Source organism: Dendrobates tinctorius, unplaced genomic scaffold (genome assembly GCF_039654945.1).
Source record: "Dendrobates tinctorius isolate UK_male_01 unplaced genomic scaffold, ASM3965494v1 ptg000082l, whole genome shotgun sequence".
In the NCBI taxonomy this organism is placed as follows: Eukaryota; Metazoa; Chordata; class Amphibia; order Anura; family Dendrobatidae; genus Dendrobates; species Dendrobates tinctorius.
Genome location: NW_027361750.1, coordinates 18,197,845 through 18,213,861, shown reverse-complemented (window position 1 = coordinate 18,213,861; position 16,017 = coordinate 18,197,845). Strand labels below are relative to the sequence as shown.

General features: G+C 44.3%; 1 protein-coding gene across 2 annotated transcripts in view; it reads left to right on the top strand.

Annotated features, from left to right (window-relative positions):
- RAB2A (RAB2A, member RAS oncogene family) overlaps positions 1-16,017 on the top strand; it is a 130,228-nt gene that overhangs the window by 103,219 nt on the left and 10,992 nt on the right. For both annotated transcript variants that reach the window (XM_073583949.1, XM_073583950.1), the window contains exon 7: positions 6,179-6,247. In XM_073583949.1, the coding sequence (XP_073440050.1) occupies positions 6,179-6,247 (69 nt within the window). The remainder of the gene's footprint in view (positions 1-6,178; positions 6,248-16,017) is intronic.

The window sequence follows — 16,017 nt, the reverse complement described above, 5'->3', positions numbered from 1 at the left end:
GAGGTTTCTAGGTCTGCACTCTAGCAATTAAGAGTAGTTCCATACATCATTAGGAGGTTTCTAGGTCTGCACGCTAGCAATGAGATAAGAGTAGTTCCATACATCATTAGGAGGTTTCTAGGTCTGCACGCTAGCAATGGGGTAAGAGTAGTTCCATACACGTTGGGAGGTTTCTAGGTCTCCACGCTAGCAATGGGGTAAGAGTAGTTCCATACATGTTAGGAGGTTTCTAGGTCTGCACGCTAGCAATGGGGTAAGAGTAGTTCCATACATCATTAGGAGGTTTCTAGGTCTGCACGCTAGCAATGGGGTAAGAGTTGTTCCATACACGTTGGGAGGTTTCTAGGTCTGCACGCTAGCAACGGGGTAAGAGTTGTTCCATACACGTTGGGAGGTTTCTAGGTCTGCACGCTAGCAATGGGGTAAGAGTAGTTCCATACATCATTAGGAGGTTTCTAGGTCTGCACGCTAGCAATGGGGTAAGAGTAGTTCCATACATTAGGAGGTTTCTAGGTCTGCACTCTAGCAATTAAGAGTAGTTCCATACATCATTAGGAGGTTTCTAGGTCTGCACGCTAGCAATGGGGTAAGAGTTGTTCCATACGCATTGGGAAGTTTCTAGGTCTGCACGCTAGCAATGGGGTAAGAGTAGTTCCATACATCATTAAGAGGTTTCTAGGTCTGCACACTAGCAATGGGGTAAGAGTTGTTCCATACATCATTAAGAGGTTTCTAGGTCTGCACGCTAGCAATGGGGTAAGAGTTGTTCTATACACGTTGGGAGGTTTCTAGGTCTGCACGCTAGCAATGGGGTAAGAGTTGTTCCATACACGTTGGGAGGTTTCTAGGTCTGCACGCTAACAATGGGGTAAGAGTAGTTCCATACATCATTTGGAGGTTTTTAGGTCTGCACGCTAGTAATGGGGTAAGAGTAGTTCCATACACGTTGGGAGGTTTCTAGGTCTGCACGGTAGCAATCGGGTAAGCGTTTGATACTTTTTATTCACAGGGCCATGTTGTACTGTCAGGCTTACTGTCTGGCTCTAGAACAAATTGTCTCAAATAATCATTACCCAGTCATTCCTTTTAGTCATTATTCACACATTCGTTTTTATGACGTACGAGAGGAGCAGACCGATTATTTTGATCAGTGTGGTCTGAATGTCATCAGTTTTTCCTCTTACATGGAGAAAAAGTTTCTCCACCTTCTCCTACTTGACAGTCTGTGAAAATCAGACCGCACTCGGATACCATCTGAGTGCTATCCGATTATTTTTTTTTTTTCCCACGGACACATAGACTTGCATTGCCAATTCTGATCTGGCACTCAAATTAAAGTCGAATGTGTCTCTGTGACTTTGCATGGACCACTCTGTCCATGGAAAATCACAGACATGTGAATAGCCCCATAGACTATCACAGGTACGAGTTATGTATCTGGAGAACAAGAATAGCACTCGTATGCAAAAAACGCAAATCTGAATGAGGCCCTAATTTATTTGTCTTAGCTAAACCTCATTTTTCAATAATTGGAGGATAAAGGGTTGCTTCTTGTGCAGCATATCTCAGGAGGAACCATAGGGTTAGACTTGCAAAAATTAAACTCCATGTTTTCTATTTTTTATTTATTTATTTTTTTAAATTTGTCAATTAGCAATAAATTACTGTATATAACTTCTGTTTTTTTTTGTAAAGAGTCATAATTAAAGGGGTTTTCTTTTTTTTGCACTTCAGTAATATTTGCTACTGTTTAAAAGTCACAAAATCATCATTACTTATCCCCTCATGCATCAGCGCCACCTCTTCTGCTTGTTGACATGGCCTCAGCGGTGGCATTCTGCCTGCAACTAATCAATGATCATGAGAAGTAGATGGCACAAGGCTTTTGAGTTTAGTGATTGGCTGCAGCAGTCTTGCACTGTAGTTGTGATGCTACCACTGAATCCCTGTCCAGATGGATCAGTGGAGAATTATCAGGTGAGGTGTTTTTTTTTTTGTTTTTTTTTGTTTTTTTTTGTTTGTTTTTTAAACTTTGCGTCTAAATGCAGTAAAAGGAAAAACATTATCTTTCACAGATGCCCTTATACTACCCTTTGCTCCACACAGCTGTCCCATCCTCTGTAGCCTCCACTGACACGCATGATTGTACCCCATATTATTGTTATTCGCGCCCCTCTATTCAGTCTCCAGCAGTTTCTGACCTATTTTCTGGGCGATCCAGAAGTCACTACTCATTATAAGTCCTTGAAAGCCAGAACACGGCTTTCATAGACTTGAGAGCTTGAGACCGTTGCCTGGCTTCATGTCAGTTAGACAATGTGGTCACAAGATGGTGGTGCGGGACGGAAGCAACACCCAGAAGTGCAGAAGACATAGCCCGGTAAGAATCCACACTATAAACAGAGATGGTGAGGGGAGGGAACACTTAGTTAATTTACATGAATTTAAATCTCCTGGTCCAGATGAATTACATCCTAGGGTACTGAAAAAGTTAGCAGAGTAAATTGCAGAACCACTAGCCAGAATCTTTAAAAAAAATCTTGAAGAACAACAGAAGTCCCAGAAGATTGAAGAAGGGCAAATGTTGTCCCTATCTTCAAAAAAGGAAAAAAGATGGGAACCAGGAAAATACAGGCCAGTGAACTTTACTTCTGGTTCAGGAAAGATCTTTGAACAAATTATACAGCATATATTTAAATACTTGGATAAGAATACAATAATTAACCAGAGCCAGCATGGCTTTGTAGCAAACAAGTCATGTGTAATTTACTTCGATGATGGAATCACTGACTGGGTGGATCAGTGAAATGCAGTTGATATAGATAGTATATCTCAGCTTCAGCAAAGCATTTGATAAGGTTTCTCATACTATCCTTATTGAAAAATGATTTAAGTATGGGATTGTACAGTTAGGTAGATTCATAACTGGCTCAAAGATCGTACTCAAAACACTGGTAAATGATGGTTGCACATTCAATTGGACGTGTGTGTCAAGTGGGGTACTACAAGGCTCTGTCCTGCCACAGTGTTATTCAACATTTTTATAAATGATCTAGATAAGGGTGCTGAAGGTAAACTGATCAAATTTGCAGATGATGCAAAGGATTTCAGAAGGATCTAGATAAGCTTGAACAATGGGCAGAGAGTAATAGAATGTTAGTTAACAGGGAGAAATGCAAGATTCTACATCTGGGCAAGAAAAACAAAAAATACATCTACAGAATGGGAGGAATAGAACTAAGCAACAGGACGTGTGAAAAAGACTTAGGTTACACGAATAGATCACAGACTGCACATGAGTCAACAGTGTAATGCAGCAGCAAAAAAAGGCAAACAGTTCTAGGATGTATTTAGAGAAGCATAGCGTCTAGATCACGTGAAATAATGATCTCTCTTTACTCCTGCTTGGTCATGTCTCATCTAGAATACTGTGTCCAGTTCTTGGCACCACATTTTATAAAAGCCACAGGAAACAACAAATATTTGTTGTTTCCTGTGGCTATTGCATCATGGGTGTTCCTCTTCCATTTCAACTCCGTGTAGCATCCTGGCAGTAAGTGGATCTCCTAAACACGACAGATTGGGTGAGCAGGCTTTAACTTTTATTGTTTGGATATATACATTTTATAAAAGACATTGAAAAACTGGAGCAAGTTCAGAGAAGACCTACCAGGATGGTGAGCGGTCTGCAATTTATGTTCTACGAGGAGTGATTAAAGGATCTGTGAATGTTTAGCTTGCAAAAAAGAAGGCTAAGAGGAGACTTAATAGCGGTCTACAGATATCTGAAGGAATGTCACAGTGTAGAGGGATCATCCCTATTATCATTTGCACATGGAAACACGAGAAGCAAAAGAATGAAACTGAAAGGGAGACATTACCAATTAGATATTGGAAAAAACTTTTTGACAGTTAGGGTGATCAATGAGTAGAATAGGCTGCCACGAGGGGGTAGTGACTTCAATGGAAGTCTTCAGAGGCTGGACAGACATCTGTCTGAGATGATTTAGTGAATCCTGCATTGAGCAGGGGGTTGGACAAGATGACCCTGGAGGTCCCTTCCAACTCTTAACATTCTATGATTCTATGAAGTGTAATACTAGGGAACTTGCAACACCGTTTACCTGCTGATTAAGCCCTATATAAATAATAAAATTTTTAGACTTTGAACACACTTTTATTGTATTATTTTTTTAAATAAAGGTAATAGATGATCAATCTATATTGATTAATTAAAACCAGATCACATACTTTTTTTCATAATACTTTATTTTTTCTATATTCGCCTTTTTCTCAAAAAATTCTATAGTTATTTTGGGGGGGGCAGCGATCTTGCTTGTGCTGCTGTTAACGACATTTAGCAATCTGCTTTACAGCAGTCACATGGACCATTAGCAACATTAGATAGGATGTGACTATAGACGTGTTTTCTAGGCATGCCTTGTGATCTATCCAAGGGCGGGGGGAGGAGGTGAATGGCAAGTTCCTAGGTCATCTAGAGTTAGGACTGAGAAGTTTACAAAAAGATGTAAGACCAAAGCCGAAGAAAAGCACTTTTGAGGGTTAAAGCTGTTCTAGGTACTACGGAGCTTGAAACCTGTATACTGTGAATACATGGCTGGGACTCCATTCTAATTGGCACCATAAAATATCCTCCTGCTGGAAAATGCTCGGCATGGCACGGTTGTATTCATCTTCTAAATCTACATGTAAGCACCTTGTGAAGACTCGGGGACATGGGGGCTCAGTAATCCTTGTCCTCCCCTGCAAAAAATGTTGCGGGCAAATGCGGCTGCACTGTGCAGAACATAAACCATTGCCAGTGTCATCTTCCCCTAGTGCACGCCGCTGAAGCGTAACATCTCTAGTGTCTGCTGCCCAATGTTAGGAAGGTCACCATTAATATTTAATGGCTCTAGCTCGGCAGCAGGCAGCTCGTAAAAGTGTGTGCCTGCTATCTGTTACTGCGGTGACTTCATAGCTGCTCTGTAATTTCACCATTGGTTAATATAGCTGCCTTCCCTGACAGTTCAGGAAAGATTTCCGGGCTGTGGAATCGATGCTTCAAAGCCCAACTTAACGCTTTCCACGGCTGAGGCCTGTCATTCCCTATGGTGGTGGTTTATGGCTCTCGCGGTCTTACATGGGCACCTGTTATGTAGTAGCTGCAAATGATTTATTTGTTGCTATTCAGATGTTTTAGAGACTATATAGAATTTAGTGTTTATTTCTGTGTGATCCCAACTTAATCTGTGCTAGATATTGAATGTAATACTGTAGGATTCCACAACATGGTCTATCAGTAGGGAGCTGAGCAGAACACCGAGGGTGTTTGGTAAATGACTTATGTCATTAGTCGGTTGTGATTCTTGGTGGCTGACTTGTGTCTCTGCATGCATACCTGTACATTAAATGCTGTAGATCACTGCTAGGACCGCCCACTGGACTCCTACATCCTGAATCCAATGAATAATCTGTTTCCTGCTGCTGCTTACCATGTTGCCTCCAGATTGGAGAATATGTGTAAAATCACTGGTGACCTGTTCCCTGAAATAACTAATGACACAAGCCTATAGAGCACCCCAAAATGTGAGGAAAACACTCTAATATTGTATTCCTTGCTAGTGGTATTTGACGTTGCTGACAAGATTTATTTCCCTCTGGATTTATCCCCCCCCCATATGAGCACTTCAGGGTTGCTGCAAGATCCAGCCTTCTTATTTCTCATCCCAAGGACAACATCTGAGGGGAGTTTGTATGTTTTCCCCCTTGTTTCCTGCTACAATCCAAAGGCATACTTGGTAGGGAATTGTGAGCCCCAATGGGGACAGTGATGATAATGTGTGTACAGCGCTGCTTTATGTGTTGGTGCTATATAACCAAGCATAATAAATAATATATTCAACATCTGATAGTTGGTTACTACTAAACAGGAAATCTTTTTCATAGGAACACAGGCATTATATAGGCAGTGCTCGCTGGCGTTGCTTCCATAGTCTAGTAGTTTACTGTTGGTGTGCTGGCCATATGTTGTTCATCTTTGCCCTTTAAATTCATGGTTGTATCCGCTCATTGTATTTTGTATGATCGCATAGGTTCGTGCCTTTCATTTCTGGACATGATGGTGATAACCATCACTTCATAGTAATTCATATTTTCCTCTATTTTTGTCTTCCAGGCATTCATAAACACAGCAAAAGAAATTTATGAAAAAATTCAAGAAGGCGTCTTTGACATTAATAACGAGGTAATTGTATATGTCTTTATTTACTCACGTGTGTTAGACGGGTACATTTATGGACTAAATCACAACAGCAACATTATGAATAAGGCTCCATGGCGACTTTTCGTTGCATATTGTCCTCTAAGGCCACATTCGGCATTTGGTCAGTACTTTACATCAGTATTTGTAAGCCAAAAACCAACAGAGGAAAAGTATAATAGAAACACATCGCCACTTCTGGATTTCTCTCCCACTCCTGGTTTTGGCTTACAAATACTGATGTAAAATACTGACCGAATACTGAACGTGGCCTAATGGAAATGCTGAGTTCCCGCGACAGTTGCAGTGCAATTTTACAGTGACAGCTGGTTATATATTTCTTTTTAAAGGTATTTATTGATGACCAAACCTAGGTCATCATCTTTGGAACAGGTCATCATTTGGGATGAGCGTACCCTTGGAAGTTCAGGTTCTGGTACTCTACCCGAACTTTAGTTCAAAGTTCATTTCGGGTACGCGAACGTAACCCAGAACTCAAACCCCATTAAAATAAATGTAAGGGGACCTCAGCTTTGGAGCTGGAAAAAAAAAAATCTCATTCTTTCTCTCTCTTCCCCCAGAACTCCGAACTTTGCACTGGACTTTTGTCCGGTGGGATTGCTCATCTTTAGTCATCATCCATATTACATCATTGGGGGTCTGGCACCCAGTACACCTACCGATCAGCTGCTATAGGCTTTACTGATGTCCAGATGTACACATTGAAAGGAGCTACCTGGCACAGCCCCTTTCAGCATGTAGCGGTTGCTGTTGAGTACTGCAGATTAGCTTCTGTTCTCTTGAATAAGAGCTGATCTGCAGCACTCTGCAGCAGCCACTGCACATTCAAAGGTGCTCCATAGTGCAGTTCAGTTAAGTGTTTTCATTCGGCAGTCGCTGGTGTTAAAGGCTGTCGATCTGATATTGATGACCTAGTCTAAGGTTGGTTCATCAGTTTCAAAAGCCTATACAGCCCCTTTAATTAAACCGTTAATTTGGGAAGGTTTAATAATCCAGTGCAATTTGGTTAGAAGATAATTAGATAATGCCTGCTGTCCTTTACAGTTATAGGGAGGCAATGACTTCTTACAGTACTTCTGTCAATAAGACGTGAAGCTCTATAGAATATTTGTTTTTCTAAAAAGGTTGCCTATCAATAATCTGCCATTTCAATGGATTCCATTTCACCAAAGCCCTCAGAATAAAGCAGGCCTGTCATTCTCTTCATGCTTCCCTAATTAAGGGCAAAATGTGCAAGTCAGGAAGTGCTGAGCAGGCCGATATTGGTGAATTAGAGGGTTGTTACAGAAAGTAAAGGAGAGACAAGCTCAGTAAATCAGTACAGGTATTAACAAAAGGTAAATTGAGCTTACAGTTAGTTTCTTGGGCTGAACTCAGACATTCGTGTTTCACAGTCCGTATACGGACCACATTGCCCTGACAGACCTCGGGTCTACTTACTTGAAATAATGCAGAGCATAAAGACATTGTCCACTACTTTATCACTGATGACTAAAGAGGGGCGGACCCCCGGATGTTAGGGACCGGCTTTTTCGGGTACCAGTACAGTACCCGGACCCCATTCAGTAATTGATGTGCCTTTTCTGGGCGGCTACGGGCTGCTATTTTTAGACTGGGGGGGCAGCAATGTCCATGTTCCCTTACCAGCCTGAGAATACCTGCCCTCAGCTGCCTGCTTTAGCTTGGTTGGTTGTCAAAAACGGGAGGACCCCACAATGTTTTTTTTTTTCTTTTTTTTTTTTTAAATAGAGCGCAGATGCTGGCTAATAATAATAAATACTCCCAACAGCCTCTGCCTGCTCTCCCTGTTATTAGCGCCAGCAGGCTTAGGCTGGTGGAAGCAGTAGTCCCATCAACCGACGCCAGTGACTGGACATAAACGTTTTACCTCCGATCACAGCTGCAGCCTCGCGCTATCATTTGACAGCATGGGAACCGCGGCTGTCTGACCAGTGTTAATGATTTTACAGCCGATCATAAGCAGTGTTTGCCGTGCTGACATGTGCATGACATGGCCAAATGAGAACAGTACCACGGACTTCCTGGTTCGGGGTTCGGCTCGAACAGTAGGTGTTCAATACGGACGCTGAACTTTGCTGTTCAGGTTCGCCCAGCTCTACTGATGACCTTTCCTTTGGATAGGTCATCAATGTCTGATTGGTTAGTGTCCTGCACCCGGCACTCCTGCTTGTCAGCTGTTCTCGGTGTCGGCAGCCGACAGCCATAAATGTTCCATTGCGGAGCTGCTCCATCTTCTGATAGTGGCCTCGGCCGAGTACTACACCTCTATATCCTATTGATTTTTAATAGGAGGCTGATGTGTAGTACTCCGTCACGGCCACTTTCAGAAGACTGAGCAGCTCCGCAATTGAGCATGCGCTCACCGATTGTGCAGGCTGACTGCTGACGCGGCGTGCACCGATTGTGCAGGCTGACTGCTGTCAAGGTGTGCACCGATTGTGCAGGCTGACTGCTGTCGCGGCGTGCACCGATTGTGCAGGCTGACTGCTGTCACGGCGTGCACGGACTGTGCAGGCTGACTGCTGTCACGGCGTGCACCGATTGTGCAGGCTGACTGCTGTCACGGCGTGCACCGATTGTGCAGGCTGACTGCTGTCACGGCGTGCACCGATTGTGCAGGCTGACTGCTGTCACGGCGTGCACCGATTGTGCAGGCTGACTGCTGTCACGGCGTGCACCGATTGTGCAGGCTGACTGCTGTCACGGCGTGCACCGATTGTGCAGGCTGACTGCTGTCACGGCGTGCACCGATTGTGCAGGCTGACTGCTGTCACGGCGTGCACCGATTGTGCAGGCTGACTGCTGTCACGGCGTGCACGGACTGTGCAGGCTGACTGCTGACGTGGCGTGCACCGATTGTGCAGGCTGACGTGGCGTGCGCGGACTGACTGCTGATGCGGCGTGCGCGGACTGTGCAGGCTGACTGCTGACGCGGCGTGCGCAAAGATGGCACCAACTCCTTGTGCTACTAAACATTAACTGCATCATGTCAGATTTCAAGATGGCATCAGCTCCCTGTGCCAGCACAAGGGGCGGCTGCCATCTTAGATTTTGAGCTACAGCACAGACTTCAAGACTGCTCCAACCAGCTCTCCATACGAAGGAACGTGAAGAGATGGTCCTTCTTTGTTTTGACCTTGTGGGGCACAGAGAATGATATGGTGGGCCGGATTTTGCCTGCGGGCCTTTAGTGTGACTCCTCTACAGATGGTTGACCACATTTATCTAATGTGTGCAGTGTATTTTAGGCTGGGCTCACTTTTTTGCATCCTGATGAGGGATATCGTTTTGGCACTTTTTAAAACAGGATGCAGCAGGATATTAGTAGTGATATGCAAACGTCCTGGGATAAGGTGTTATCTGAGCATGCTCGGGTGCTAGCAGTGTGTCTACGGTTTGATTGAATAATATGTTTGAGTCCCTACGGCTGCATGTCTCACGGCTGTTATCCTATCCATGCATGCTTTGCGGCCATCTAGCCTGTTTGTTAGTCAATCCCCTCCATGTGCTGTGTCTTAACAGCCGCAGAGACTTAACATGTTTTTCGAGCGCACGGAAGACACTGTTAGCACCCGAGCATGCTCAGATAACACCTTATCCCAGCACATTCGCTTATCACTAGATATTCGTCCTGTTGTCGTTGATTTATTAAAAAAAAAATCTTCACAGAATCTGCCCTGTGTATCCTGTTTATCAGGACCAAACAGCCTGAATCGGATCCTATCTGATCTATCTTTTCTAGTTACGGAAATAAACACCTAAAGCCACAATCCATGTAAATGAGCCAAAAAGCAGAATTATAAAGAAGTCCCATAAAGAAAAGAAAACTTTTGCTCAGGCCAAGTAGAATATGCAATAATTCTGTGCAAAAGCAAATTTCATAAGGACATAAGGAGACGGCAACACCTGGATACGAGGGAGGATCCCACTCATAGTCGCAGTGTTTGTACATTTTGTAATTTTTCTTCCTGTTTCATGAATCCATAGAGGCTTCTGGCATAATCTGTGACATTACTCCTTATCTCCGCTTTTTCCTTCTGACCCGGTTTCATGTCCATAAATACGTTTGCTGGAGTTCAGTTGTAGATAAGCTGCAGCAGCTAGATGGGATCGGCCACAAGGAGGCGCCCTGGAAGCGCTCTCTGGAGGTCTGCGGTGCCTGCCGGGGTCAGGGGTTGCAGACGTTGGCAGGGCATTTTGGGAAAACTCCATCAGCCCTGCAGCTGCTTACACTACATGTGGCCTGGGAGTAAATGGAGGACTTAAATTTCAAGCACTAGCTGTTGGGAAAGCCCCGATAGGAGATGGGTCGCCACCTGGCCCAGTGCGGGCCGCCGCAGGACTTGTTCTCCTTTGTCTTCCCGTTTTGATACAAGATCGACTGCTGCTTTTGGATCATTAACAGTTTGCAGTCTGCTCCAGTCCATTTTCCCCCCCAGAGTTTACCGTTTCTAGTGAGATCTTTGAAGTTTCTTTGTGAATCCGCCTCCATTCTCTTAGCATTTATGATCCATTTGCTCTGAATGGGATCATTATGCTAATACACTGTAGGGATTGTGATGACTCCTTTATCGGCAGCAACTGCTTCTCCGTCCCATCTCCGGCTCCTCTGTAACCTGTCGTGTAGCGCAGCGGGTAGCTGTAGTGACAAACTTCCGAGCGTTACTAAATGCAGGACTTCACAATGGCCGCCCCGCGCTTCCTGGGAGCGAGGACAGTAAATTGTTCCCTGCTATCTGTTACACTTCTTTTAAAGGGGTTTTCCAGGCAAAATAAATATGTTTCTAAATCCACTTTAAGCAGTCCATTGCCTAAGTGGATAATATAGTTCTATTAGGCCCGATGCCGTAAGCTTCGTGTAGCCACACTCTCAGGTCCCGGCGGTGTCCAGTCCTGACGCAGGACAGGGATTCGGCAAGTGATAGGTGGCTGCTTAGCTAAAATGAAAGAAGTCCACTCCATGGATGGAAGAGCAAATGCCGAGGCCCGAAATGGAGCAGCTGCAGGAGGATCAGGGCACCTGGCCTAATGGAATGATGGCATTAACGTCTCAATTTGGAAATAACCCTTTATAACCTCTACACGGGTTAGGTGATAACGGATTGCTGGCATTCCACCTCTTGTACCTCCACTGAATTCAAGAATGGGGATCTGAAATGCCCCACTGGAATGGAAAAGCCCCTGTAAGCCACCCCTCCATTTATTGCTTATGGTACTAGCAGAGATTGCTGAGCACTGTACATGGCGCTCTCTCCAGCAGTCTCATGGACAATGAATTGTGCTTCCCACTGCTCCAATACTACAGGCACCTGGCTCAACGAAGGACCCAGTGGTGGGTCCCCAGCGATCAGCAAGTTATTGCCCATCCTAACTTGTGGAGTTAACTCCTTCACTCCGCAGCCCATTTTGGTTATTTTAATTTCCATTTTTTCCTCCCCTTCTTCCCACAGCCATAACTTTTATTTTTCTGTCCACGTAAAAACTAGAAAAAAAAATTCCAAATGAGGTGAAAGTGTGAAAAAAATACAATTCTTTCTGGCATTGTTTTTTGGGGAATTGTTTTTATGGTGTACATTTTGTGGTAAACAATGACCTTGCAATATGATTCTGCTCATCAATACAATTACGGCAATACCCAGCGTGTCCAGTTTTTTTTATTATTATTTTAGTGATGAAAAAACTGAATATTGCAAAAAAAAAAATTTGGATTTGTGCCCGATGGAGCTATATGGTAGCTTATTTTTTGCTGGGCGAGACTACATTTTTACTAGTACCATTTTGAGATGATATGATTTTTTGATCGCTTGTTACTGAATTTTTTATGGAATTGTGGCTACCAAAAAAACCTTAAATTTGGCGTTCTCTAATTTTTCTCCATTTACGGTGTTTACCAATCTCATTAATTGTGTTTATATTTTGATTGGAGTTTTCTGAACGCGGAGATACATGTTTTTTTTTTTTACTTTTTTAATATAATCTTTTTTAATATGGAGAAAGGGGGTTGATTTGAACTTTTAGTTTTGTTTTTTTTTGTTGTTTTTTTGTTTGTTTTTTTTACTGATTTACTTAGTCCCTTTAGGGGGCTTGAAGATGCGATCTTATGCTATATGTAGCATTGCCACAGCATTGTTGCATATAGCAGAAATCACAGTCAGGGTTTCAAAGGAGCTCCTTAATGACAGCCATGGGGGTTATCGGCTGACCCTCGGCTGTCATGGCAACCCATCTCCGATCATGTTACTGGCGAGCCGACGGGTGGAGGTAATGACGCATGGGAACGTCAGGCTCGTGTTAAATGCCACTGACAGGGGCATTTAACACCTTAACAATTACGGACGGTGCTCCACTCCATCAGCGATTGTTAGCTGCAGATCCTGGTCATAATCCACAACCATCGCCTGCCAGGTATGGTGTGGGCTCGCTGCATGTCCCCATGATTTTTCTATGTTATTAATGTAGGACCAGAGACCCTGATTCCTGCGATGTCACTTACTAGGCTGCTTGTTATAATTTCAATAAAATCAGTGTTTTATCAGTAGGAGTACAAGATGTCTCGTGCCATATAGTCTTCCTGCTCTCTATAACCCCGCTCCGCTGTGTATAACCCCGCCCCACCACTGATTGACTGCCCTCTGTGCAAAGACAGAAAGCTGCTAATCAGTGGTGTGGGCGGGGTTATATAGAACTCCGCATTCAGAAAACTGCTAGGTCTGCAGCAGCAAAACTGTTCTTATCAAAATTTCAGCTCAGTAAGGGTGGTTTCACATTAGCGTTTCAGGACGCGGTGATGGCCTGCTCACGGCCGCCGCTAAGCCCCGTCCCCTGCCGCGCCTCCTCCGGTAGCTCCGCCTACCGGCGCATGACGCTGCATGCGTCCTGCGTCCCCTATCTTTATCACTGGGGACGCAGCCCGTGCGCAGTATGCATTTTGCGGCGCATGCGTCCCCTTGACGGAGCGCCGAGCGCAACCAAATTGCAACAGGTTGCGTTTGGCGCTGGTCGGCGCACCGTCAAAAGGACGCATGCGCGGCCAAATGCATACTGCGCACGGCCTGCGTCCCCAGTGATAAAGATAGGGAACGCATGCAGCGTCATGCGCCGGTAGGCGGAGCTACCGGAGGAGGCACGGCAGGGGGTGGGGCTTAGCGGCGGCCGTGCGCAGGCCGTCGCTGCGCCCTGAAACGCTAATGTGAAACCACCCTAAGTGACACATCTCTGGTATTCGGATCTCTGTCCCTATAGCATGCTGCTCTGATACTCTGCAAAATTACATAGCTAAAATCAACTAATAGATTCCCTACAAGAGCCTCAGTGCCCTCCCCTGAGCAGTGTCCAATGCTGTACCAGGTTATTGAAATCATGAACTTAGAATTTATGCAGACTTCAAATTGGCTATAAAGTGGCTGCAACTTGATAGACACAAGAATTGGCTCATGCCATTTGCTTTCTCCGTACAAATACTAGTTGCAATAAAAATAAGAGTTCTGCACAGTGTCAGGTCAGGACCAGTAAAGATTCACAATGTACTGGTTGGTGACTGGCAGTAATCTGCAGCTGAGCTTTGTCAGCCTGTGACTTCTTATTGATAAGTCGCAGTTTGACAAGTAATGTATTGTGTCCAGTCCAACTCTCTATGGATTGGGCCATAGTACTTGCTGTCAAGAAAACAAGATGCTCCACTCCGGGAATGGCACAGACATGTATGTCTGAAGGAGGGGGGACATTGCAGTACACACTGCATACCACATAAGTGGCATGACTGGATGTCACAAGGTGGGGGCTCATTATGTGTACATGACCCTCAACCCTAAGATCAGGACAGAACAGTGGCAATAACACTTTATCCCTACTACCTGGGCAACTTTATTGCTATGGCCTCCTGTATCTTTCAGATAAATCCATCATCCTGTGATCCAGCAATACACCCTAGTTGCAACTGTGATATATACCAAATAAACATAATGGGTGGTCTGCCAGGTGGGTTATTAAATGTCCTAAGATAGGTATTTTGACAAGGGATAGACAGATGTTCAGGTCCGGACGAACTTTCTAAAAAAAAAAAAAAAATTGGGGTACCAGATCGGTTCTCGGACCCCATTCAAGTGAATGGGGAGTTTGAACATACAGCGGTTCCTATGTTATCTTCTGTGTGACAGTGTGGGAAATACCGCCACTGACCTGCAGTAACCTTACTGAAGTCATAGTCGCTAGGTATTGCTGACCGCTGAAGGTTCCCACTCTGTTACACAGAGGACAGCGTGTGAACCAGTGGCTGTGACCGGCATTGAAAAGGTTACTCTCGTCATCATGCGCTTGGTCTTGTTGATAGCAGTGAAACCAGGCAACGCTGATGAGTGTATTCACCAACCGGCACCTGTGCATAGTAAGAAATATGCCATTGAGATAATTAGTGCAGTGCGTGTGTAGCTTACTGTACATGTATTTAGCTAATAAAGAAATAAAAGGGAAAAATATGGCGTAGGACTCCTCTTATTTTTAATAACCAGCAGAAGGAAAGCACAGCTGAGGGCTGGTGGTGTTATTCTGGGAAGGGGGCAATAAACATGGAGCTTCCCAGGCTATTAATATCAGCTCACAGCTGTCTGCGTAGCCTTTATTGGTTATTAAAAAGTTGCGGCTCCACACAAAATATGACGTTGAGTCCACCATATTTTTAATAAACAGCAGAGGCTAAGCAGACAGCTGCGGGCTGATATTAATAGCCTGGGGAAGGGGTGATGGATATTGGCCCCCTCCCAGACAAGCCATGACCCCTTGCCAGAAAAATAAGACCAGCCCTCCATTAGATGCACCAATTCTGAGGCTGGACCTTAGCTCTTCCCGACTGCCCTGGTGTGTTGCCAAGTGGGGTAATGGTTTCGGGGTTGATGTCACCTGTCTAATGTTCGCTGACATCAAGCCCAGGGGTTAGTAGTGGAGAGATGTCTATCAGACACCCCATTACTAACCCCGTAGCCAAAAGCAATAAACACACAGAAAAGTCCTTTAAGGCTGGAGTCACACTACCATAGAAAACAATGCATTCCACTCAGCCCAGTGTTTATCTATGGGGCAGCTCACATCAGCGTTTATTTTCTCAGGCGTATTCAGCATGCGTGTAAAATCGCAGTATTCTGCGATTGGCGCCGAGACTCACCAATGCAAGCCTATGGGTGCGAGAAAAAAATCGCACAACACTCAGACCATGTGAATGCTGTCTGATTTTTTACTCATCGGTGTCCCTTGAAAAGCCGGCAATTCATGTGCTGCATATAATAAAATCAGAGTGACAGGTTAGAATACAATAGATAGAATAGATATATTCACATAGAATACATAGATGTCCACACACACACACACACACAAATACAATTAGTACAGTGTGTGTGCAGCTTACTGTACATGTATTTAATTAATAAAAAAATTATTTTTCTGAAAAATAATGTCGTGGGCTCCCGCGTAATTTTCTTAACCAGCAGAGGGAAAGCCGACAACTGGGGGCCGATGTTTATAGCCTGGGAAGGGGGTAATATCCATGGAGCTTCCCAGGCTATTAATATCAGCTCATAACTGTATACTTAGCCTTTACTGGCAATTAAAATGGGGGACCCTAAAAAACATGACGTAGGGTCCCCCTATAATTAATAACCAGCAAAAGCTATGCAGATAGCTGCAGGCTGATATTAATAGCTTAGGAAGGGGCCATGGATACC